Raw genomic sequence first — 26,414 nt, 5'->3', positions numbered from 1 at the left:
CTGCTCCCCACCTCTCGAGGGCCCTTTGGGGATTATCCTGCCCTTTAGGGAACGCTCTTTTGTTTGGAATGTTCTGGAAGATGCTTCTGTAGATTTAGGCCCCTCACACTGCGCACGTCCCCATGGCTCTCGCCTCAGCTCACGTCTCCCCAGGGCGGGTGCTGCTGAAGCTGCTGACACGCGGGCTGTCAATTGAGCAGAAACGCGGTGGTTTCCATCAAAGGGACGCCGCCCTGTTGTACCCATAAGTGATGAGCTGCTTCACAGTGAGTCACATGCCACCCTCTGGCAGTTGTGACCAGAGTGCATGTCAGCTCTTGACGTGAACGTGTGTGGGGAATCGCCAAGGTGTCACGCGCCACACGGGTGGGGATCCAGAGGCTCAGTTCCAGCCAGCCCCTCCTGAGGTTGTAAAGGGGCCTCCAGTTTCCATCTGTGAAATGGGACGTTGGCCCTCCCTGTATGTGACAACCCTTGTATGTGGGCAGATACTAATGGCACCACGCAGGCTGGTACCCACCTGATGGTGGCTGTTGTCGGGTGGCCATGGGGAACCCGACAACAGCCGGGTTACTAACTTTATTTGCTAGAGCTGGAGAACGCATAGTTTCCTGTGAAGAGACATTGGCCTTCTGGAGGTTCCATCTTGGATTACTTTTGTTTCCTTGAACGTACTTGGTTGGGGTGCAAATTCTGTCCTCTGACCTGGAAGCTCTCTCTCCTGTAGCTCCGATGGATGCTGCTTCCACTTGTGGTGATGAGGAGGGGTCTGCAGGCTGCAAGGCCATCAGACCTTTTCCTGCCCCTCAGGAGCTCAGGGCCCCCTTCCTCCCAAACTCTGTAGTCATTTACTTCTTAGGATGAACTTAAGCCCCAGAGGTATTTGCTTCTTAGATCTTATGTATACATGATCGGTACAATTTACAAAGAGAATTACGCAGACCAAAAGAGAAGCGCTCGTGTAGGGCTTGGGGGAGGCATTAGCCCGGGTAAGGGAAGAAGACTTGGCCCTACTTAAAGGGGCCTCGGCCTCTGTGAGTGGGAGGTGTAGATGGGGCAGCTGTTGGCAAGGAGGTCCCCAGGCCCCCACAGGAGGAGCGGACACTTTATCATAAACTTGAGGACACTTTTGAGAGTGAAGGACCACTGCCCGCAGGCCGCCTCCCACGTGGTGCCATCCTTGGGCACCTGGGGCAGGAGGCAGGTGTGTTGGGAGTGAGGGCCCTCCGCCACTTCTGCCGTTACCGATGGCCAGTGAGGCAGGGAGAGGCGCCGGCTGCTGGCCCTGCCGGGCCTGGTGGTGCTGGTCAGAGCTGACCCGAGAAGGACGTCGCCTGCGTCACCAGGGGAGGTGTGTGCTGGTTTTCTAGGCTGTTCTCAGACGTTTCCTCTCCTAGCGCTTGTCCCAGCCACTAAGTAGTCCTCGATCCACAAATGGGTAGAGACCCTGTTCACAGAACATTCTTGAAGTTAGCTGTGATCTGACTGGAGGCGTCAGGCCACCCCTGCCACACGCTTCTGAGTCGCTATCTGAGAGTCCAACACTCAGAACTGGGAGCAAATGGTGAGGTCTTGGTTCTCTGGGTCTGCACTGGCTTCTCAGCCACCGTGTTCCCCAGTCCCCTGCCCCCCACTCTGGCCTGGCACTTGTCTTCTGCCCCAGCTGCGACCGACGCTGACTGGAGCCCAGACTCAGTTCTGTTCCATATCCCAGGGGCCGGGAGGACTTCCACTCTGGTAAAGATGCTGCCACGACTTTGTAAACTTGTGAACACTTCAAGGAGATGCTCCTGGTCTCCGTGGGGGTGCTGGGAGCTGCAGATAATATAGACCTTGGTTTCCACTAACACTGACAATGCAGAAACGCCTGTGGGAGGCAGCTTTCCTGGGTGGATCCCCGGATGACCGCGGCCCTGGCACTGACACCTGCCAACAGCACGGCATCTCTGCAGCGAGAACTTCCCGTGGCGATTCCTCCCATCACTGGCGAGGGGCTGCGGGAGCGGAGACTGGCTCTGAGGGGAAGTCTGACGGAGCGCTAAGGTCGCAGTGGGGCGTGTGGCGGCTCAGCCCCTCCCCGGCAGGTCTGTCTGCAGCTGCCGCCTCGGCACAGTGCCCAGGATGGAGCCATGTGTTCTCAGGAAGCCCTACTTCAGCTGTGGTGTATGGTCCCAGACCACCTATGACATGTGAGAAAACGCTGGTTCAGACTCCCACGCACGCATCGCTTGCCAACCGCTTTTCTTTTCACTCGACAAAGTCACCGGTAACTTCTTTCAGATGTGGCGCTGTAGCAAGACTTACAATACACACACTGGGCCATAAAATCTAAGTGTACTTCTTTAAATTGTTCCCTGATAACAAGGCCAGCGTAACTGCCAGCCCACACGCTGCTGGGCGTGAGCCCACAGCCCAGTCATGCCCGCTGTGGCTACACTGCCTGCTGCAGATGGGCGGTGTGGCGTGGAGGGTGCCTCGTGTGGGAAAGTGTTGTTGTCTTGGCTCAGTCAGGAGGCCCGTTACAACTCAGGGAAATCAGTGTGACGGGAGTGAGGCAGTTACGGAGGAAAGAGGAAAGTACCACTTAGAGAGAGAGGTAATTTCGGGGGCATTTTCCTGGGGGACCGGACAGTGTGCGGGGTACTTCATGCAAAGTGGCCACGAGTATTTCACCCTGATATGATTTTCCAACAGCAGTGCCAAACGTGAGATGGAGAGCTTGGAGTTTCTGTGCCAATTAGACGGAATTAAAAACTAAAAGCAATTAAAATGTTTTAGTGTTGCAAAATTATTCCTAAATTATTGGCATTTTTTAGTTAGAAGCTCTCTTGTATTTTTGAAAGATTGATTGGGATGGTAGAACTCTCGGGCAGGTCTCCCAAACCTTGATGGAATCTGGAAGTGTCTTTTGTTGACCATTTAATCGAATACTCTCCTGGAGCCAGCAAAATATGACTTTTTAGTTTCATTTAATCTAAGAAATCCTTAAAAATAGTGCAACAGATAATCTGCCTCTTAGTGGCAGAGCCAACATGCCCACGTTGGTCGAGTTCCAGGTGCCTTACACATGCCCTGTTCTGCGTCCTTCCTCCCCTCTCCAGGTAGGCTTTGAAAGCTTTTCCAAGGGAGGTGTCACTTCTACGAATCTGTCATGTTGCTTGGTGGCAGAATGCCTGTCTAGCAGAAAGTGCAGTTCTATCAGAAGATAAACTTGGAGGGTAGCCAGCAGCTGGTATCAGTCGCCATCCCGCATGACAAACCACACCCGACTCGCGGGCACCGGACAAGCGTCGTCGTCTCTCGGGGGCCTGTGGGCAGTCCTGCTGATTTGGGCCAGGCGAACGGTCAACTGAAAAAGTGTTGGTGTCAGAATATTCTCATTGTTACCTGTTGTAAATGATTCCCTAAAGCTGTTTTTAACTTCAAGGATGCCTTTCAGTTGTTGAAAACATTTTTATAATTATATAAGTTATCATCGTTTCAAGCTAAAAAATGTAAACGAAAAACAGAAAAAAGTGCCCCCCAAATCCACGTTCCTTTGTTACCAGAGGTCGGCACCATCACACTTTAGCTCAGGTCCTCTCGGGGGGTGTGTGTGGTAGCGATGCGTGTCCCCTCGTCAGCCTGCAGTGTGGAGTGTGCCGTGCGCTTGTCACGGAGCTCCCCACGCAGCTTGATGCCGAGGGCTGACGCGCCAGCAGCTGGCTCTGCTGGGTTTCCCGGGCTTGCCCCTCCTGTCTCCGATTTTGGGGGGGTCATCCGTAACTAACACAGTGACAGTCCTTAGACATTCCTCCTCCACCCTCTTCTGGTTTCCGCAGGATCGTTAGCGTTGTACCTCGGGGCTGAAGGATGAGGGCGTTTGAGTTTGGAGCACGTTGTGCCCGACGGCCATGCAGACGAGACGCGTCTCCTCAGAGCTGTCATTTCACGTTATTTTTCTCAGCTGATGGCAAAAGTGAATTCACCCTTTTTGTAGCTCTAGATCTTAAGGCAGTAAGTTATTTGTAGGGTTTGAAGACTTGAGGCATCTCCAGAGTTACGAAGGCATACACTGGGTACCATTCAGCTGTGCTCACAGTATGCCCTGGAAGCTCCTGGAACCTATGGGCCCTGCTGGCCCGGCTAATTCAGTGTGACCTGGAGGACCGTGTGGTGGGTCGGTTTTTGGGGACAGACACGTTGAGCCTCCAGCTGGCTGCTGGGCCCTCAGTGAGCAGATTCTGTGCTCGGCAGCACTATGGCTGTCACAAAGGGACGTGCATGTCTCTGGGGTGACCTCGGCCAGTTCCTTCACAGAAATAGAAAGGAGCGCTGTGGTGACTGGGTGCCAGGTGCCATGTGCCATGTGCCCTCAGCCAACACAGCAGTGCCATGCACGGTCACTGTGGAGGCCATGGGGGCCTCGCCTGTGCATTTGTTGGTATTTAGTAGACGTTGGTGGAATGAACCCAATCACCGCTCATTCACCACACGTTTCTCAAAGTCCCGGGCGCCATCCCGTGCAACAGGTCAGGGAGGCTGTGAACGTGGCCTCTGAAGGGCCGGGTCGCGGCTTCTAGTTCTTGGAGACCCCCCGCCCCCAGGGTGTCTCTCGGTTCCAGTGCGACACTTTCTGAGTATTGGGTTCCAGACCAAGGATGCCCTATGCTTGCTCTCCAGTGGGAAGAGAGGAAGTATAATTAATCGCGTCTCTTCTTCATCCCCCTGAAGTGCTCTTGATGGCTCAGAATGAGGAGAAAAACCCAGGCCAGGAGGCTGCATGCTCAGTGTCGGTTAGTGGCCTTCGTCCCCCACCCCTGGGGCCAGGCCCACGGTGGTCAGCCTCGGAGTAGCTCCTGGGCTTCTGAGTCCTGTGGGGCGGCCTCCGTCCCTGTGCCAGCCTGAAGGGGAAGGAAGGGCCTGCACCTGGGAGCCCGTGCCTGGCATAGGCAGCTGTGGCTCGCAGAGGAACTGTCTGGCATGTAAAATGAGGGCCGTGCTGGTGGGTCGTGCTGGGGAGAGGATGCTAGTGTGGGGACCAGCGTGACAGCACATTCGCACGTTAGTAAAGGCAGTGTCACAGAACAGCTGCATTTAGGGTCAAGGTTGAGAGGACACGCAGAGCAAGGTTCCTGTGTGTGATTGTGTTGTGTCACCATTTCTGGTCGAGTTCGGCGTCCCTTGTGAATGGGGCAGTGGAAACAGGCTGTGCCCAGGGCCACCCAGGGAGGGGCTAGGGGGCCACTTAGCAAAGGGGGCGCCGAGCTGAGTTTGAACCTTAACGTTTCCTGTCTTCCCAAGATTTGTCAGCCTTCCACTCTCACCCCATTCTTCTGTAACCAGCGTCGACCTCAGTGCCAACTGTGAAAATACGCTGCAACCCCGCGGCGCCCATTCCCTAACATTTCACCCACTTGGCAGACGCCTGTGCCCAGTCCGCTCCTGTGACCAGACGCCCCAGAGTCGCACTCAGCCCCTCGCCCTCACAGGTTGCCAGCCAATGGGTATGTCTGTGCTTGGGAGGAGCCGGCCGAGTGGGCATGGCCCGTCCCTGCCCTGTCCTTGTGTCCTGCTGGCCGAGTCCCTTGGCAGCACTCCCAGCTCCGGCCCTGGTTGCCTGGGACCCGAGCAGAGGAGAGGGAAGGAAGGAGAAAAGGCAGGTAAGGGGCCAGATCCCTGCCGCTGTCCCCACTGCCAGCTCTGCGGGGTCACTGGGGTGGGGGAGGGGAAGAACGGCAGCACGCTGGTTGCTGTGGGTTTTCTCTGACTTTTAAGGAAGGACGGTGCAGGCACAGCTGCTTGTGGGAGGGTAGCCGTCCTCCCTAAGTGGGTTCCCTGACAGGGTCGCAGGGACGCGTTCCTTCCAGGGCCCAGGACGCCTCTGATTCCTTCTCTTCCAACATCTCAAGGTCCCCAGGGGAGACACTGGGGTGGGGGCACTGGCATCGTGGGCATGTCCTCAGATGCCCGCTTCCAGCGGCCTTGTTAGGGATGCACTGGAGAATGAAAGGGGTTTGTTGTGAGCGCTTGGGGACTTGGGGAGAGCAGGACGAGAGAAAGCCTGAGGAAGGGGTGCACCCCTGTCTATTTACAATCATGGCGTACCTTCACAGCAGGGTGGGAGCCAGTGGGGACAGGCAGAGGTGGGCTGCCCGCAGCGTCTTCCCAGACTCCATTAGAGTTCCCCAGTTTTACTGGAGAGACAGACTTGGAAGGGACAGGAGCTCTCATCACGGGGGGCAGCAAGCAGGGGGGCGGGGAGTCACTTCTGACCTTGGCACCCGCTCCCCCGCACCAGTGCCGAGGGGGGACAGGGAGGGTTCCTTGTTGCTTCTGTTAAATCTTGTGGCTGCAATTCAAAGTAGACATTATAGGCTGTGTTGTGTGTCCTTGAAACTGCAACCCCAGTGACAAAGTGGGGACAGAGCAGCATGGGGCAAGGCTGGGCCAGTCCTAGAGTTGGTGTCGGATGTGGAGGTACGCTGTGGCCTTGAACTGTTCATGCCCCCCCTCGCCCATGCAGACCTTTCTTGTTTCCAGTCTGAGGAGGGTAACGATGGGTCGGAAGTGAGGAAGAGGGCAGGGTCTGGTTTCCAGGCCGGGGGCCGCACCGCCATTCGATCGCTGGCCAGGTGGCACTCTCACACTTGTGAACTGCCGCCACCCCAAAGAAGGCTGGTCCACTGTGTCACTGATGGCAGACTTTATTTCACTCTCACTTCACATTCTACTTCCTGGGTCTGATTCATGTTTTTGGAAACTGTCCTTTGCTTCAAAGCATTTGTGTATCTGAAATGCTCTGAGTTTATATTCAGACAGGAAGCTCAAGTAAGAGACAGACTGCCAGCTGACAGGTGACCCTCCTTCCGTGACTTGGGATAAGATGGACCTTTTCTGGGTTGGGGGCTGCAGTGACATGTGGGGTCTCTTCTGCAGCTGTGAGCAGAGGCCAAGGGTGGGTATTCAAAACCCAGTTAGTTTATTCCATTTTGAATCCCAACCGTTTTTAAAATCTGTTTTTTAAGGACGTGAGTCATGTTGCCTCTTTAATGGCAAAGATGAAAAACTTGTAAGTGGCTTTGTTCACCCTTTAAGGTTTGTGCTCATTATAAAAACACTGTTAAGTTCCTCCGCGTTCTAGGGTTTGTGTGGGAGAAGCTTTCACAGGACTCTTCCCAGGCAACCCTGTGATGCCAGGTGGGGGGCGTCTTGGGGAAAAGGGCTGCAGGAGGGTGAGACCTCCCCCCACAGCAGCTCTGGGACCTCACACTGTCCCAGTCATGCCGCCTCACCTGGCCTCAGCTGTTTCAGCTGAAATCCCCTTAGCAGCATCCGTCTGCCCCAGGAAACCGAGGGCTCAGTGCTGCAGGCGCACGTCTCGCCCCAGACTTCCGGGTGGCCTTTGACCTCAGATCTCTGATGGGGCCAAGAAAAGTCATGAACTTGCAGTTTGTCTAGCTTTATTCTTGTTGTAAGGGTGGAAGTGACAGGCTGTCTGCATTCCCAAGGGGAAAGAAATCAGGGCTCCGATACAACTGTTTAAGTTGTGAGATATATTGTACATGTAGAAAAGTCCATCAGCAACCAATTTATTTAATAATTATAGAGCAGACACCTCTGTTTCTGTAAGAGTAAAGTGTCATTATTATAATCAGCAGTTCATTGTCACAAAGTTATGTCTGAGTCAACTCAACTGTGACTGTTTTTTTGTGCATGAGTGCATACATGTGTATGCATGTGTGCGTGTGTGAGTGCACGTGCGCATATGTGTGTGTGTGTGTGTAAGGCACATGTATATGTGTGTATGCGTGTAAGTGCACGTGTATGTGTGCATATGTGTGTGCATGCACATGTGTATATGTGTGTGCGTGTGAGTGCACATGTATGTGTGCATGTGTGTGTGCGTGTGAGTGCACGTGTATGTGTGCATATGCTTGTGTACATGCACATGTGTATATGTGCGTGTGTGTGAGTGCACTGTGTGCATATGTGTGTACATGCACATGTATATATGTGTGTGCACGTGCATGTGTGCATATGTGTGTACATGCACATGTGTATATGTGTGTGCATGCATGTGTATGTGTGCATACGTGTGTACATGCAGTGTATATGTGTATGCATGTGAGTGCACGTGTATGTGTGCATACATGTGTACATGCACATGTGTGTATGCGTGTGTGCGTGCACGTGTATGTGTTCATACACGTGTGTGTGCGTGTGTGAGTACACGTGTATGTATGCATACGTGTGTGTACATGCACATGTATATATGCGTGTGTGCGTGCACGTGCATGTGTGCATATGTGTGTACTCTGACACGCGATCCCCATAGTCGGCCCCCGTTGGAGAGCATGCTTGTGCTCTGGCGCCACCAGCTGCCTTGAGCAGCACCCTCTGTATCCTGCAGGCCAGGAGACTTGTATTGTGCAGTCATCAGGCCCCAGGAGCTTTTCACACCCCTCCCACCTACAATCGTCCCCTCCCACAGGAAATATCGCCACTACGCAAGCCGCAAGCCTGTAAAACCATCAGAACAGCCTCAAAAAGACAAAAGATTCTGGGGCTCAGAGAACTGGGGTAGGTGGGGTGTGAATGGGGCCCTGGAGGTGCTTGGCCAGCCGCCTTCTCGCCTGGTGGCCTTCTGTGTCCCCACAGTCCTACCCCATACCTCCACTGTCCAGAGCTTGGAACAGGCCTCAGCACTTTGTGCAGCGCCCCCTCCTGCCAGGGTTCTGCAGTTTTCACAGTGGACACAGAGCCAGGAACAGACTCCTGGGGAAATGACAGCATTTTACCACCTTGATGTTGGCCCGTGGTGCCTGGGGAGCGCCTCACCTCCTTTGGAGGTGGCCTGGGGCCTCAAGGACACTTTGATGCATGTGGCCCCTCCAGTGGCCTGTGCAGGATGGACGCTGGCTGCACCTGGCTCCCGGGAAGCCCAGAGTTGTTTGTCTGCCCTCTACCACATGTCTCCAGTGAGATCTAGAAGTGTCGGCATTCTCCTGCTTACTGAGGCCAAAGTCACTTCCTCCTCCAGGCATCGTCCTGCCCCTGCCCAGCAGACTGGCCCATCGCACGTTTCCCAGGCCTTCAAGATTCTCGGATGACTGTTGTTGGGCAAAGGGCTGCATGGGCGCTTCTGTAGCATTGTTCTTCCACGAAACTTGCACTGAGGCGTTGCACTGAGGCGGCGTAGTGACTTTTGAGTGGTATGAGATTCAGGAGCCGTGCTGCCATTTGCCACAAATGTATGTGTAGTAGGTGTGAGTCATCCATTTAGCAAGCTGTCACATGCCAGACCTGTGGGAACAGCAGTGACAGCAGCGATGATGGTGCATTACGAGGGGTTTGGGCTGCAAGTAACAGAAACGGTGGTTTAAACACCTCGGCTCTCGTCCTGTTTGCCTCTTGAAGGGGGCAGCTGCTTAGGAGAGCAGACGCCTTCTGGCAGCCCCTGCAGAGTCCTCCCTGATGTCCCACTGCCCGGAACTGGGCCACAAGCCCCTCCCTGAGTCAGTCTCTTGGAGAGGGGTGGGGTTCCCTTTATGGCTGAGATCAGAGGCTGGGGCTCCCCTCCTGAGAGCCAGGGACGTGCACCCCTACAACGGCAGTGCTCTCCTCAGTGACTGCCTGCTACAGAAGTGGAGTTCTGTAATTGAGGCCAAGGGGTGGCTTTGCTGTGTCATTTCCCTGTACCTGCATTACCTGCTGGTGGAGAAAATGTGTAATGCTGGGAGAGTCCCACAGCCCAGTAACAACTTAAGCAACCTCTGTATTCTCTTTACTGTCACAGCATTTAAATACAATAGAAGTACAAAGTTGCCTGGTGTGTCTGCATGGGACCTGTTGTTCTTAGCCTGTAGCTGTGCTCAGCCCTCCTGGATTCCAAGTCCCAGCAGCTGCCAGGCCACGCATGCCCCAGGCGCCAGGGAGTCCACACGGCCTCCCATGGTCTGCACACTGTCCACCTTTGGTCGTCTCACTGGTCTGCTTGTCGGTTCATAGGCCAGTGACCACCTGCTGCAGAAGTAATTATCGAGGCTTTGTAGTGTGTTGTGATCTCTCGTAGGGCTGTTCCTTGGTTCTTTCTCATGGTTTTCCTGGCTTTTCTTTCCTGTTTGTTTTTCCATATGAACTGTAGACTCTGCATGTCTAGTTCTGGGGGTGAGGTATTTTAATTAGGGTTCAATTACCTTTATAAATTAACTTAGAATGAGTGATTTGTGAATCCTTTATGTATTACTGCCAAACAAACCACCTCAAAATGTAGCAATGAAAGTAGCCGCCATTTTGTTGGCTCACAGTCCTGTGGGTCAGCAGTTTGGGTGGGCTGGGCTCAGCTGCGGTCACTCAGGCAGCCTGCTCGGGGCACGCTGCCCCAGCTTCCTCACTTGGGGGCCCTGGGGAGGTGTGTTGGGAAGCTGCAAGTCCTCTGACGGGCCAGGCTTGGGAGTCGTATGACATCACTCCCACCGCATCCACAGCGGGACGAGCCCTAAAGCCAGCCCAGGGGACAGGCCAGAGCCTGCTCCATGTCTGGATGGGAAGGGTGGCAGCACTGCTTTGCAAAGGGCGTGCAAGAGTACGGGGAGGGCAGTGATGGCCGCCAATGGCACAGCGTTTTCCCGTTTGTTGAGTTCTGCTTTTGTATTTCTCACGATGTTCCAACGTTTCTTTGCATGGGCTTTGTTTGTTTCTTCTGAAGTTTGTGATTAGCTATTTTGTCTTTTTTATTGCAATGTAAACACTCTGTCCTCCATTATACATTCTGTTTTTGTGTGTTCACGTGGTGTGCCCACTGGGCCACCCTCCCCTGGCTGCCTGGACATGTGATGGGACCATGTGTCCTCGTCTTCCTGGTCACTAAGCACTTGAACTCTGGCTTGCCTCCCTCTTGCTTTAGAGGAAATCCCTCGTCCTCGACTTCCAATTCTCCCTTCTATCTGCTAGAGGGGGACAGCAGAGCAACCTCGGAAGCCCTGTACTGAAGCCGGGGGTGTCTGGCAGCCTGGGGCCTAAATGACCACGAGGAGCAGAGCTGCCAGCAGCCTGGCCCCAGGTGACCATGTGACAGAGCTCCCAGGCTGCTGGGGGCTCGCCCGTCTTCAGGGCATGGCTTCCTAGGCTGTTCCACGGTCCCAGTGGCCACCTGGGGTCAGTGGCCTGGAACTGGCGAGTCAGAAAGACATAAAATTTGTCTTCGTCCCTTCTCATTACTTCAGTTAGGGCTAGTTATTGACCATTATTAGAATGCTGATTTCTGTATATTGTGTTAATTTGATTCCTTTCAACATTCCTGTAATTGCTGATGATTTACGGCAGCGTTTTGGCTGCGGCGGTTTCTCGGGTCTGTAGGACCCAACCCTGCCATCGGCACATAGCGATGCTTTTACTTCTTTTCAAGTTTTCGACTTCTCAGTGATTCCAAATGCTGAGGAGGTTGGACTGGCAACAGATGATAATTAACAAAGAAGTATGCCCCATTTTCAGCCTTATTAAAAGATAAAGTGTTTCCTGTGAGTGAGTTTGCCTAAGAACAGAAGCCCCTTTAAACCTCAAAAATAGGCCTGTGCTCATCTAATCTAAAATTTTAGTTGGACTCGTAAAACCCCTTCCCTGCTTTCGAGCCTTCTTAAATAGCACGGAGAACAGGCTACAGCCCTTTGCCTCAGCGCTGTGGTTACAACAGTTCTGTATTATGAGCTCATTCGTGATGTCGTCCAGGGCAGGGCCTGCAAACCTGCTGCCAGCACTGGACACCCTCTCAGGTGGTGCTGTCTGAGGTGGCCTGCCTTGCTGCCCTCTGTGCTGCTGTCAGCAGGATGTCTGCCCCCAGCGTCTGCTTCCCCCGCCTCGCTCATCTGCTTCTTCTGTTTGGCTGTGGGCCAGGACCCCACCCAGTCCCGCTGGTCCGAGGTCCGAGCGGTGTTTACAGCAAGAACAGGGAGGAGCTGATCACGGAGCTGGCGGCCCTCCCGTGAGGCCAGTGCTTTGAGACGCCTGCTCTGGCTGCTCTGAAAGCATTGGGGGTTTATTCCTGGTTCTCACCTGTGTTCTAAACAGTATACATTGACACCTAAATTACTTTAGATACTTTTAGAATATTTGAGGTAATACTATGTGTCTACTATGCTTTGTTTCCAATAGTCAGTCCTATCTGTAGACTTTCTCCTATAGTGTATCCTGACTTGGAAATGACTATCTACACACAAACTGAAAATCGAGGGCTCACCCCAGTCTCCCCTGTGCAGCCTGGAGCCAGCACAGCCCTTCCACCTCATAGCAGAGCAGGTCTGCGCTGCACTCCGCAAATGTAGGCACTCACATCTGGGTGGGTGATGGACGGGTGGGTGGGTGGTTGGGTGGGTGGATAGATGGATGGATGGATGGATGGATGGATGGGGGGATAATGGATGGGTGGATGGATAGGTGGGTAGGTGGGTGGATGGATGGATAGGTAGGTAGGTGGGTAGATGGATGGATGGATAAGGTAGGTAGGTGGGTGGATGGGTGGGTGGACAGATGGATGGGTGGGTGGATGGATGGGTGAGTGGGTGAGTAGAAGGGCAGGTATAGGTGAGTGGAGAAATGGACACGCCTGGCCAGCACTCTGGATAGTGTAGAGGATGGTGGACTTGTGACCTCAATTTCCGTCTCAGTGGAAAGGCTTTGTTAAAAAGATGGTGGTTCCACAAAGATGAAGGGGTGTCTAGGGAGGTTTTCTGAAGATCAGACCATCTGACGGGCTAGTTCTTGAGGAAGAGAGACCAGTGCTGGTGAGAGAGGGCCCCATGGGTGTCTGGTGATGGCCTGTGAGGCAGGGTGGGTCCGCCCTTGAGCACGGTGAGGCCAGGCTGGGGTCCACTGGCAGGCTCTGGGCCACCCGGACATCGGGGCCAAGTTCACACACGCTGTGGGAGGGGCCTGTGCACTTCTACGAGTAAGGGGTCTGGGAACAAGGCTGAATGTTTATAAAAGTGGACTCATTTGCTAGGGCTACTGTGACAGAGTCCCACAGGCCGGGGCACTTAAACAACAGACATTTATTCCCTCACAGCCCGGAGGCCAGAGGCCGAGATCCCGGTGTCCCAGGGCTGGTACCTCCTGCGGCCTGTGTCCTGGGCGTGCAGACACCGTCTGCTCCCTGTGTCCTCACGTGCTCGTCCCTCTGTGTGTGTGTGTCCCGATCTCCTCTTCTCATAAGGACCCCATCTGTGGGATTAGGGCCCACCCTGATGACCTCATTTAACTTGATTACCTTGTAAAGACCATATTTTCACATACAGCCACGTTCTGAGAGGCTGGGATTAGGACCCCAACATATATTTTGGGGGGCATAACTGCCCCATAATGAAGTGCCAGAGTCAGGTCTGAAAGTGTCTGGAGCAGAGCGCAGCTGGCAGGCCGGACCCTCCCGTGACGGTGGTGAGGCGGGCGCTCACTTGTCCATGGTCCTGGCTCCTGCTCCTCCCCTCGCCTCCCGGCCTGAGCAGGACCCGCTGGGTGGCAGGAGCCTCGAGTGCAGAATTAGCAGCAGAAGCGCCTGGGCGACCGAGTGCCAGAACCACCGACAGCTCCGCTCCTCGTGGCACTGGCGCTGGGAGGTGGGTCTGGTTTGGGTCCCCAGTCCCTCTGACCCCGGAATCTGGCTGGCTTCCCCAAGCCCTGTCTCTGTGGCAGTGGGCACCACTCGAGTCCCCTGTGAGGCTAGTTGCTGCTCTGTGAGGCTTACCTGCCCTGGAACTGTTTTTAGCACAGTCTCGCTGAGCCATCTGGCTCACTTCCCCTCTCTCATTTGCCAGCAGCCTGTTCTGTCCCTTTTGTCCCTGAGGTAGTGACACCATCCTGTGTCCATCTCCCTTTGGGAAGAGTGAGCATACAGCTCGTCCCCTGCCCTGAGAAGGTGGGGTCCTGGCGGCTGGTACAGGGGCCACAAACCCAGGAGGCAGCTGCCTCGCCCTCGGGACCAGGCTGTGCAGCTACCCGGCTCCTGGAACAAGCTAAGCCTGTTACCTACTGAGGGGACTCAGACGCGGGCCTGGGTTTCCTCCCCACTGTAGCACTAAGGAGAAGGCGCCATGTGCCTGGGCTGGGCCGGCTATCCCTCCTTCCAGCCTTGATGTGGCTCTTCTCTCTGGGTGACATCTTCTGGGCGCAGGGGCCTTACCTACCCAGGTTGTCCTGTGTAAGCAGGTGATGGGAGCAGGCAGAGAGCTAGCTTCCAGGCCTTTTCTCAAGGGAACCCTTGTCTTCACGCGTCAGGAGCAGTTGGTGGCCAAAGGCTCGCTGTGGTCTCGCCCATCCTGAGCTGATGCCCCTGGGGTCCTCAGTTTCCCCGTCTGTAACAGTGTGGTTTAGAGCCCGAGAACCTGAGATATTGGAATATGATGTCTTAATCGTCAGGAAATACTGTATAAGTTACCATTATTATCAATACCATTTTACATTAGATTGGACTAAAATGAAGTCTGATTACATTCTCGTGGTGGGAATGGAAGTTGGTGGCATCCCCTCGGAAAGTTTAGCATCATCTAGAAAAGTTCAGATGGGCACAGTGTGTCGCCCAAGGACCGCAGCCCGGGGACGGTCCCAGCAGTGCTTTCATCACAGCAGAGGCTATGAATAGCCCGCTTGTCCCTGGGAGACGCCGGGCCCCACAGTGGGTCATTCCCACACTGGGCTCCTGTCTAGCAATAGACACGAGCTGCAGCTACTTGCCACTTGAGGAGTTTTAGAAACAAGATTGAGCAAAAACAGCAAATCACAGAAGACTTAAGTTCAAATCTTGACAATATCTTGCTCGGGATATAAGCAAACATTAAGGAATAGCAGTGGTTGCCCTTGGGGTGGTGAGGGGATGGGGGAAGGAGCCTCGGACGTCTGCATCATCACACCTCAGAACTTATGTGTTAGAGACACACTCCTACACTGGACTGGCCTGCGTGTTTTCTGAAAGCTCACACTGCCATCGGGAATGGCCCCATCTGTGTTGCTGCCGTTTTGAAGCATCGTGTTTGTGTCGTTAAGTTAAAAATTATTTTAAGGGGCACAGAAGCCAGTGCTCCAGGGAACTGCTGAGTCGAGGCCCCTTCCCGACGCCTTCCTGCTCTGCCAGCGTCGGGCCTTGGGGAGAGGCTGGTGAGGGCGTGGCTATATGGGGAGCAGGGCATCTTCCTGCCACCACCTTTCCAGAAGGGGAGGCAGGGCGCCCGCTGTTGTCAAAGGTCTGTGAAGTTAGCGCGTGTGGTGTGTGGTCAGGGCAGTCTGGCCGGCGGGGCCACATGCTGGGCCAAGAGGCGGCGACGTCCAAGCACATGGCTGGCCCTGGATGCTTTTGTGGGGTTCAGGGAGGGCCCCTGAACATCAGCTGGCTGACATTCCTTAGGACGGGGCCCCACAGTGAGCGACGAAGCCAGCGACCCCACATCTGGGGCATGGACAGCCGAGGCAGGAGGTCAGCAGCAGGGAGGCGTGTGGGAAGAGGGCACAGTCCCTCCAGGATTCCTGCTGGGGAGCCTGGCAGAAAGCGGGCAGGACCGTCTCAGGTGGTTCATCTTCCCCCGCAACTTGCCTGTTGACACTTGAGATGTATTTCGGTCATTATGGTGCCGAGTGGTAACATGGGAACATTTGATTCAACAGAAACACACAGCCAAGGGCAGCTGCAACCACGCAGGGAAGAAGCTTCTGGACCGATGGGGAGGTGGTGAACATGGCTCATCCAGAAGGGGGGCGGTCGTTAGGGAGCTCCACGCCAGCCAGCCCTTGTCAGGTCTCCCACGCGGCCCCAGGGGCTTGGGCCACGGAAGCCACTGGACCGGAGACATCGGGAGCGCGTTCCAGAGAGCAGCGTTGGGGCGCGTGGCCGGGTCTGAGAAACGTGGGCTGAGAGAGTGGCACAGCTCTCTGGGGCTTTTGTGGATGGATTTTCCAGATTTAGGGGACCTACCAGGGACCGCTTCACAGCACTGGACAGCAGTGAAATGGGTTCCTGAGTGAAAGCCTGCGTTCGAGCACACAGGCACAATGGCCTCCGCGTGATGCCGCAGGCCACAGACCCCCGGTGCCACCGGCAGGGGGATGCACAGACGGGGTCCACGCCATAGAAGGCCACCAGGCAGATGCCATGGGACTGGGCTGATGAAGCTCTAGAAATGGAAGATGGGCCTGGTGTCAGAAAGTGGAGTGCCGCTGTGGGGCCTGGGGTGGGGTGACGGGGAGGGGTGATGGAAAGGCCTTTGTTTGGGTTGCAGCGGTGGCTTCAGAGCGGTCATCATCTGCGTACCCAGTCAGTGCCTCTGAATGGTGTGTGAATTATACTCGATGAACCTGATTTGAAATCAGATTCTTATACTTCGTGCCCTAGCAATGGAGTCAGCAGGTCTGGCATAGAACCTGGGGCAGCTGATGTGCCAGTGTTGGAGCTGGCTTTTGGGGACCCTGGTTATTCTGGCCCACATGGTGAAGCCATGTGCCTGACCTGGGATGGTAGGGGTGAGGGTAGAGCTCGGTCTCCTGCGGCTTTGGGGTGCAGAGAGCCTACAGGGTGCCAGGCTGGGTGCCAGATGACGGGCGGCAGCATCAGGACTGGTCAAAGCCACCATCAGCAGCGCCCCAAAGAAGCCGGCCTCAGGGCTGGCCTGGCCGGCGTGTTTGAGACTCTGCCTTGTGGAGGGGCCCTGCCCATGGAGGGCGCCACGGAGAGCACGTGAACTCGGCTCTCACCACCGTTCCTACTGCTACTTACTGTGTGACCCTGAACACATCTCTTGACCTCTCTGTGCTTCCATTTGCTCACCTGTCAACTGCAGCAATAGTGGTGCCCACACGCGGGGTGTGTGGGAGACAGGAGCTAGTGCATGGGGGGTTTGCAGTGGCCCCAGAACGGTCCCACACCTGACAGGTGGCTTTGCTCTCCCTGTTGGGTTTTCTTCCCTTTGTGTTCAGAGAGTGTCAGTGACACTAACTTGCAAGAGTAATGAATTCATTTCCTCACGCTGTGTACCGAATGACCCCAACACATGGTGGCAATGCTACACCTCCATTATCCTCAGCTTCTCGGGGTCACCACTTCAGACACAGCTGGCAGGTGGGTCCACGTCACTCATGGCGGCTTGACTGGGCCTGGAGGGTCAGCTTCCACGGAGGCCCCCTCGTCTGGCGCGAGGCCTCGGCTCATTCCACATCAGGGACCTCCTGCTCGAGTGGCCTCCCATGGCAGCTGGCTTCCCCCAGGGCCAGCCAGGCAAGGGACCCTTTTATGACTCAGTCTGGGGAGTCACGCCACACCGTTTCTGGCACAGGAATATTGAGCAGTGGGCGGCCGGTCCCTTGCCCTGGGGGGGCTGAGGGAGCCTGTGCAGCTGTCCCAGGGCCAGCTCCACCCGACCCCAAAGGACCCGGTTTGCAGGGCTCAGTGCGGGGTGGCACTGCAATGTCACATGCCAGCTCTGAACTGGCCAGGGTTTGAATCCTGGCTTCCGGTGTTTCTCGCCTCACAAGGGGAATTGTGGGGCAGCTCCCTGAGCAGGTACAACCATGGAATGGCAGCTCTAGCTTCCCCTTTGAAACTAAGAAATTCATGTTGAAGGAAACGGAGAAACACCCGTTACGTTCTTGGGTGAGTCACCACTTTTGTATTAGAAACGAAAACAAAAACCTTTTAGCTTAAAAGATTTCATGTGCAGCTTTGATCTTTTAAATGAGATCGTCGAAAAATTACCCATAATGCCTTCACTTAGAGATAATCAGTATTAATATTTGGGTGTATTTCTTCTAGTCCTTTCTTCTCTTATATACCATCTGGGTGTGTGTGTGTGTTGTGTGTGGGGTGTGGTGTGCACGTGTATGCAGGTGTGTGGGTGAGTGTGCACGACACAGCTAAGAAGGGCGTGTGTGTCGGGTCACCCGTATGCCCTGTGTCACTTGCAGGAGGAAAGCTCCTTGCCCTTGGCACGGCAGATCTGGGGCTCTGGTGCGAGGGCCGTGGGTTTCTCCTCCCTCCACCTGCAGCGCTGGGCCCTGGGCCCTTGGCACTCCTCCTAAGCGCTGTTGCTGTCCCTTCCAGGACGGCTGTTCTCAGTGAAGGACCTTGCTCTCGCTACTGAGCACGACCATGGGCCTGCTCGCCTGGCTGAAGACCCAGTTCATCGTGCACGTGCTCATCGGGTTCGTCTTTGTGGTGAGTGGGCTGATCATCAACTGTGTCCAGCTGTGCACACTCGTCCTCTGGCCCGTGAACAAGCAGCTTTACCGCCGGCTGAACTGTCGCCTCGCCTACTCGCTCTGGAGCCGTGAGTACCGCCCGGGCCGCGCGTGGCAGGGGAGGGGTGCTCAGGGGGCCAGCCGTTTACTCCACACAGGAGACACGCTCACCCCAAAGTGCGTCACTAGATCGAACCACGTGACATCCTCACACTTGACCATTGACCCATAGAGGTGGCAATGTCACATGATTTAACGTGGTGCTTGGGACATTTGGAAACAAATAGTCATGAACTCGGGCCTCCATTACTAGCCCTAACTAGCTGCCAGTACGTGGCCAGTCCTGATTCACTGTCCCCCAGCCACCCACATTGAGGGCGGTGAATCTCCCCTCCGGTGGCCTGTCATTTCACTCGTGAATATTTCGGTGTCTGTCTCTGAAAGAAAAGCACTCTCCCTCTGAACTAGACGTGTGTGTCTGTACCTTACCTGTGCATGTGAACTCGTCTCTGCCGGTCAGGTGGACGCGCTGAGAACTGGCACAACGCCCCGGTGAGCTCTGCCACTGGGCACGCACGTGTCCAAGGTCAGTGCCAGGAGCCAGTGGCAGCTCCCGCCATTGTGTCTGTTGACCTGATTCTTCCACAAAATGGGAATGTAACCAGAGAGATGTCTGCAAAGGCACAATCATGCAGACGTCCTCTGCACACCGTTTTCACGTTAGCACCAGCCTGCAGCAGTGGACGTACTCGTGAACACATACTGGTCACATGGTGCCCGCCCGAAGCGGCCCCACACTCCAGTAAGGAAACAAGGCGGTCCGTCTCCACTGACAGACACCCAGCTTCAGAACACACTTAAGTGAGAAAGGAAGGTGTACAACAAAGGACCTCGTGTGGTGCCACTTGCCTATTTGTAGAGACCACGTGTGTGTGATGTGTCTGCACGTGTGTGTAGCTGTACATGCACAGAAAATGCCGATAGGACAAACAAGAAAGAAAACTGTCCAGGAAGTGGAGGATGGAAGGACTTTCACTTTTTACTTCCTACTGTTGTGCTGCTTTTTAGCATAAGAACATGTTTGTTTTATAAGGAAATAAATATGTTTTATGTCACGAGGGAAATGGTGTCTCCGTTACCCCTCCCAGGTCAGGAGCTGGTAAAAAAATAGTACTGAGGAGGCCGAGGCCGTTGGTGTCAATACATTATATTATATGTTGTGTTATATTTTGTTACATTGTATCACATTGTATCATGTTATATATATATATATATATATATATATATATATATATATATATATATATATAAAATACATCATAGTATATCATACATATACTAGATAAGCTTGTATGCATGTGATTTCCCGCTGCCTCTGAAGAGACCAGCAGCCTGGCCCTTTGCTTTAGCTTGCCTTAAACGTGTAGCAATAGCTTCAGTTCCCAGGGTTTTTTTCCCTCCTAAATGAAAGGCTACCTTGTGTATGTGAATGGGAATTGAGAATTAGAAATCATACAATATAAAACATACAGATGAGTTCTATGTGAGTATAACTGGGTACGATGAGTGCATCCCAAAAGGGCAAATACTAATTAATAAAACCTAAATTACAGGCTCCACTTCCAGCTGTATTCTGGAGTTAAAATACTACAAAACAGCTAAATCCTGGATAAAGCCCACTTTAAATGCACTGCTGGGTTCATAATAAGTAAAGGAAATCTCTCAGCCCACCCTCATCCCTGTTGAAAAAGCGGGGGCTGAGATGGGATATCGGCATTGCTTTTCAGAAACCCCCGCTTGGCCAGCTGTGCGCGAGAGAACTGATTATAAAGCAGGACTCCTGAGAGATGGTCGGAGGGGGACTGGTCAGCCGTTCCCGAGGGCTCAGCACAGAAATACACTCTGGGAGAGTATGTCACAGGTCCAAAGAATCCCACAGATTTAGACAGATCAAATAGGAACTCACAGTCAGGAAGAGCAAACATGCAAGAATAGATTTAGACAAAAGACCACCAAAAGGGACCAAATTTGAAAAAGAACCAAATGGAACGTCTGTAAGTAAAAATTGTAATTGTTGGATTTTTTTATTAATAAAAACTTAGTGAATAAATTTTCCATCAGATTAGACAGCCAGTGAGAGAATGGGCCAACTGGACATAAATCTGAAGAAATCGCCCAGAGAGTGGGGGGAGTGACAAGGCGAAAATACAGCATAGAAGTTAAAAGATACCCGGAGGGCCGGCCAGGTGGAACGTTCCAGCTTGGAACGCTGTGCTCCTAATGCTAAGGTCACCGGTTCAATTCCCACATGGGCCAGTGAGCTGCACCCTCTACAGCTAAGATTGTGAACAACAGGTCTCCCTGGAGCTGGGTGGCCATAAACAGCTGCTGTGGTCTGTCGTGAGCTGCTGTGGGCTGCTATGCTGCCGTGTGCTGCCAGGAGCGGTTGGTGGCCAGCGTGAGTGGCTGGTGACCAGCGTGATTGGCTGGCAGCCATTGTGAGTGGCCGGCAGCCGGCAAGAGCTGCCGTGAGCTGCTATGAGCGACCTACCAACAACCAGCAACCGACTGCCTCAGCCGGGGGAGCACAAGGCTCATAACACCAGCCTGGGCCAGGGAGCTGTGTCCTACACAACTAGACTGAGAAACAATGGCTTGAACCAGAGTGGGAGGTGGGGGAGGTGGAAGAAGGGGGGGAAGATGTCCAGAGAGAATGAGAAGGTCTGTGACTAGGTCTTGGACACCTGTCCCGGAAGGAGAGGGTGAGGAGAGGCAACCGTGGACGCAACGATGACTGACGATCCTCCTGAACTGATGAAAAACGTGATTCTGTAGCTCTGGAGGCAGAGGTACAGCAAGCAGGGTGAGTGAACAGAAATCTACACTTAGATGCCTCCGTGAAATCACAACCATCAGAACCAACGAGATGGTCCTCAAAATACCCGGAGAGCAGAGCTAGAGCCTGCGAAGGTTGACAGATTGACGGCGGTAATCGGAGCCAGAGACGGGGTCCCTTCAGCCTCTTGGGGGTCAGTGACCGTCAGCCCAGGATCCCAGATTCGGTAAGGTGACTTCTCAAACAAGAGTGAGATAAAGACAGCCTGAGGTGAAAAAAAACAAAGCGTGAGAGCACCCAGAGTGCAAAATGTGTCCTATCACACAGGTACGGTCTGAGTTTCATGAAAGAATGGCAGCCAGAGAGATTGGCAAGTAGGTACATTTAAACCGTCGTAAAAAATAATAGTAATGCCCAGTTCGTGAGGCTGAAAACACCCAGGACTGGACCCTGGGCAGCCTGTGTGGAAGGAATGAGGTGATCCACGTTCTGATTTTTAGAAGAGTGGCCATCTCAATCTGAGACCTCGTTGACTGAGTTGGAAAACAGACAAAGCAAACATAACCCCCAAACTAGTAGGAAAAGATGCATTAAAGAAGCAGAAACCAATTCACTTTTTTTTAAGTGCAAGAAAGAAAAAAAGCACATGCATGAGAAAAGTAAATAAGTAAAGTAAAAGTAAGTAAGTAGAAAAAACGCAAAGTTGAAGTTAAGATTAACATAGCATCCCCCAGTGTTTGGAAGGGACGCAGATATCCACGGAAAGCACCAGCCTGCTCCTGTCCCCTGAACCCACATGCTTGTGGAATTCCCCCCAAGTGATGTGTTGAATTTGGGGACATTCTCCACTTAAGTTTATTTCTTAAATATGTGAGTGAGAGTCCTTCTCAAATTTGAGCTAAGTGGGAGCTTCTCCCCAGTTCTGCGGGCATACAGTGAGGGCTAGAGGCACATTATTGTATCAATAACCCTTCAGCTGTGCACATACATCCTGTTCTCGTTCTGACACCTGGCCTTCTCGCCGCCCACCCTGAGCCTGTTCCAGTGCGGCTGTTGTCTGGCCGTGGAGTGGCCATGCTAACGGCACAGGTGTGGAGTCAGGCGGCCTGGCCCCCTGCTGGCCTGGACCCAGGCTTTACCCCTTCTTATCTGTAAAACACAGATACAGGCTCCTAGCTCCCTGCTGTATTATAAAAATTAAACGAATGCATAGAGTATGTATACAGCAAGGCTCGGTCAATGATTATTATTATTAGGCCAATTCTGATTTTTTAAAAATCAGTGGTTGAAATGTGCATAAAATGGCCAGCTTGTTGTGTGTAAGGCCAAGCATCTATCTGAATGAGGAAATCACAAAAAGAAATTCATGTGGGCCCAGGCACCAAGCAGCCAACCTCCTGATTCAGAATATTCCCCATATTGACGGCAAGGTGATTGTGGATGTGAGGCCTGGCAGCTGTCAGTGACCATCCAGCGGGACCCATGTGTCTCGCAGTCAGCAGAACGGGCCACCCCACCGCTGCCACAGGATGGAAAGGGCCCTTGTTCTCCTTAGAACATCTGCGGGGCGTTTATCCGTGTCTGTCTGTCTGTAGTCCCTTCCTCCTCGCAGGCCTACACCTGGGCCAGATTCTCAGGCCTGATCAGAACGGTGCAGGTCTTGAGCACTGGCCCAGGTAAGCAAGCTGTCGGACGGGAAGCTGCTTGTGGGAACACCATCCGTGTGTCCCTGTGCTCGGTTGCAGGGTTTCCACCTGCAGTCACAGATGACACTTCCCTCCGTGAAAGCCCCTGCGTCCTGGCTGCTGGCCCAATGGTGGCAGCGACCCAAAGATGCCTTAACTGTAGCAGCAAAGCACGGGCTTCCCGACACTGTGAGCACCTCAGGATAAAGCACGAGTTTTGATGGTAGTCCTGTGTCCACCTGGTCGAGTGCCGTTGGGGTGTCTGCTGTGGCCTATACCCGTTAGCGCTCGGCATTGAGGGCCCGGCGTGGCCTTGTGGGGGGCATGCTTAGCGCAGCAGGTGGCTGTTCTGAGCCTCGCTTGGTTTCCAGCAACATGACCTACAGGTGACCTCTGAGATGCAGTCATGGACGCCAGGGCCCTTTGCACACAGCCGAAGCGCCAGGGTGAGCGAGGCACGGATATCATGCCTCAGCGAAGAAATGGTTGTGAACAATACCTTTTAGAAAATTCCACAGGCAGCCTCACACCATCCCTGCCTCATCCGGGGTTTCTGTGTGTCCGCCTGTGTCACACAAGGCCGGCCAAAGTCCACACCGACTGAGCGTTTGCCTGCGTCAGAGCTGCTCCTGAGAGCATTGTCCGGCCTGGGCACCCTCAGCCCTCCCTGCGGGTGGGGCAGTGACAGCCCCTCTGACAGCAGAGGCTGCACAGCTGGTCAGGGCCGTCCTGGGGATCAGGGCAGCCTGCCGGCGTCAGAGTCCAGGCTCTCGTCCAGTGAGCTACAGTCACCGCCCTGTGATTGCTAAATCGGTAGGTCAATGAGAAAACATTCAGAACTGACGGAGCCGGGAGGCACCGGCACGCTCATTGCAGCCAGGATGCAGGAACGACGTCTGTCCACCGACGGGCGAGTGGATGAGCAGACATGGTGTGTCCATTCGGTGACTATTATCCAGCCTGAAAGAAGCAGGCGAGCCTGCCACGCTGGCAGCATGGGCCACTCTGGAGGACGTGGTGCCAAGGGAAACGAGCTGGCCACAGGACAATTCCGCATGGCCCAACTCACGTGAGGACCTGAAGTGGCCACACTCGTAGCGGACGGGGCTGCTGTGCGATGGGTGTGCCGTGTTGCTTATACGTGCTCGAGCTCTGCTTCCGAAGCTGCGCCTGCCGCTGACACGGAGGTGCCCAACCCCACGCTGTGGGGAATCCGTGAGTAACCGAAACCGAAGGCGGCCCTCCACACAGCAGATTCCCAGCATCAGTGAAAATACTGTCGAGCCTGAACAACGGGGCTTTGAACTACAAGAGTTCACTGAAATGCAGATTTTTTACATCTGCATATTCCTGGCATTGTACAGCCATCTCCACCATCTAATTTTATTTTTATTTTTTTTAAAGATTTTATTGGGGAAGGGGAACATGACTTTATTGGGGAACAGTGTGTACTTCTAGGACTTTTTCCAAGTCAAGTTGTTGTCCTTTCAGTCTTAGTTGTGGAGGGCGCAGCTCAGCTTCAGGTCCAGTTGCCATTGTTAATTGCAGGGGGCGCTGCCCGCCATCCTTTGTGGGAGTCGAGGAGTCGAACTGGCAACCTTGTGGTTAAGAGCCCACTGGCCCATGTGGGAATCGAACTGACAGCCTTCGGAATTAGGAGCACGGAGCTCCAACCACCTGAGCCACCAGGCCGGCCCTCCATCATCTAATTTTAGAACATTTTTAGCCTCCAAAGAAACTGTGTACCATTAACTAGTAACTAGTCACCCATTCCTCCCTTTCCTAGCCCCTGGCATTTAGTCGACTTCCTGTTTCTATGGATTTGCCATGTCTATACATTTCATGCAAACAGAATTCTACCAGGTGTGGTCCCCTGTGAGTGACCTCTTTCACTCAGTGATGGTTCCGAGGCTGGTCTACATTGTAGCAGGTGTCAGAACCCCATTCCTGTTATGGCTGAATAATAGCACCCCATATGGATACACACTGTTACCCACTCCGTCATCAGCTGATGGACAGTTGGGTTATTTCCACTTTTGGCCATGTGAATAATACTGCCGTGAACATTCGTGCACAGGTTTTAGGGTGGATGTCTGTTTTCATCTCTCGTGGGCATATACCTAGTAGTGGCATTGCCAGGTCATCTGGTAGCTCTGTCTTTGGGACTGTTTTCCAAAGTGGCTGCTCCGTTTGACATTCCCACCAGCAGCGTGTGGGGGTCCAGTTGCTCCCGTCTTGCCAGCACTTGCCGTTGCCCATCTGTTGACGACAGCGTCCTGGTGGGTACGAAGGGTTTGGTTTGCATTTCCCTGATGGCTGATGACATTGGTCATCTTTTCATGTGATTGTCGGCCTCCTGGGAATTAGCTTTGGAGAACGTCTGCTCAGATCCGTCTGTTTTTGAGTCCCTGCTCCTTTACTCAGTGCACTGGAATGTTGGATGGACGCGGCCAGGCTAACAGGTTCATTGTAGGTGCTGAGTTTGCCTCTGCGGAGTGGCCTTTCTCTTGACCCTGCATCCCCTCCGGGCCCTCTCTGGTCCCTCGATGGTGCTATGGTCAACTGACCGCTTTATGGCTTCTCCTCTGACGGCCCATCAGGTAGAAAGGACATGTGAGTGTTCAGGCGTTGTCTGAGATGGACCTTCTGTCCGGTTCCCAGCTTGTGTAGAAGGGGAGGTTGAGACCCCAGAGGCCGTGTTCTCGGCTGTTAAGGTCACAGGCTGTGTCTCATTTAGTCTGCCCAGCTGCCCTGTGAGGAAGCCGCTGTTAGCTCCTTTCTGTAAATGGGGAAACTGAGGCTCAGAGCCCAGTCTCTAAGTGCTGGGCTATGCTGCCCCATCAGCGTTCCCTGGCCCCCACCCGCAAGGGCTGCCCCTCGGGAAATGGGTGGGTGGGGGTCCAGCACACACATAGCGGGGTGGTGCTGTGTCACTCCTGAGCCTGAGCACTGCTTCCTGCTCTGCGAGGTCACCCTCCTCAGGACACCTGGCCATGGTAGGCATGACACCGCTGACCGTGGAGCCCGGGGCTGGCTGTGGGCCCGAACCCACCCTCTCCCCCCACTCCGTGAATGACATGCGTGGTATTCCATCAAACCACAGCACACGTGGCAGTCATACCTGGACACACAATAAAGATATTTGTCTAAAATGCTGGTTTTCCTCCATTTCCTCTGCCACTTTCTCGTCTTCCTGAAAGTTTTATTTTTGTCTTCTCCCCTGACTTTTTTTTGTACTAGTTTCACGTGTACAAAACAATGTACTAGTTAGACATTTACACCCCTCACAAGTGATAACCGCCTCCCCCAACCTACTACCCCTCTGACATCGTATATACATAGCTGTTACAGTTCCACTGACTCTATTCTCTGTGCTGTCCTCCACATCCTGTGACTATATATATATTAAATTATAGTTGACATTCAGTATTGTTCAGCTTCTGTTTCAGGTGTACAGTGCAGAGGTCAGGCACCTATACCGTCCATGAAGTGGTCTCCCTAATGAGACAAGTGTCCATCTGACACCCTACAAAATAAATTAGGAAAACTTACTTTATTAACTATAAACCAGCAAAAGCCATTTCTAGCAGCAAAGCCCAGTCTGGGTGACAATACTGGACGAGTCCCACCTGCGTCAGAGCTGGGGCCTGGCCTGTGCCCCCTGGGGAGGGAGGGCTGGGTGGGCCTGAGCCGCTGACACCCCC

The 26,414-nt window shown here is 53.7% G+C and overlaps 1 protein-coding gene across 6 annotated transcripts in view; it reads left to right on the top strand.

The window, feature by feature from the left end:
• AGPAT3 (1-acylglycerol-3-phosphate O-acyltransferase 3) overlaps positions 1-26,414 on the top strand; it is a 97,355-nt gene that overhangs the window by 53,996 nt on the left and 16,945 nt on the right. For 5 of the 6 annotated variants that reach the window (XM_074324506.1, XM_074324505.1, XM_074324513.1 and 2 more), the window contains one exon: positions 18,053-18,278. In XM_074324506.1, the coding sequence (XP_074180607.1) occupies positions 18,101-18,278 (178 nt within the window). In that variant the 5' untranslated portion in view covers positions 18,053-18,100. Of the gene's footprint in view, positions 1-5,507; positions 5,643-18,052; positions 18,279-26,414 lie in introns of those variants that run through there. The other variant, XM_074324519.1, reaches the window with a different exon arrangement.

The sequence above is a fragment of the Rhinolophus sinicus genome, linkage group LG01, assembly GCF_036562045.2.
Source record: "Rhinolophus sinicus isolate RSC01 linkage group LG01, ASM3656204v1, whole genome shotgun sequence".
NCBI classification, from domain to species: Eukaryota; Metazoa; Chordata; class Mammalia; order Chiroptera; family Rhinolophidae; genus Rhinolophus; species Rhinolophus sinicus.
Note: the sequence above shows the minus strand (reverse complement) of the source record. Positions and strands in the feature narration are given on the sequence as shown.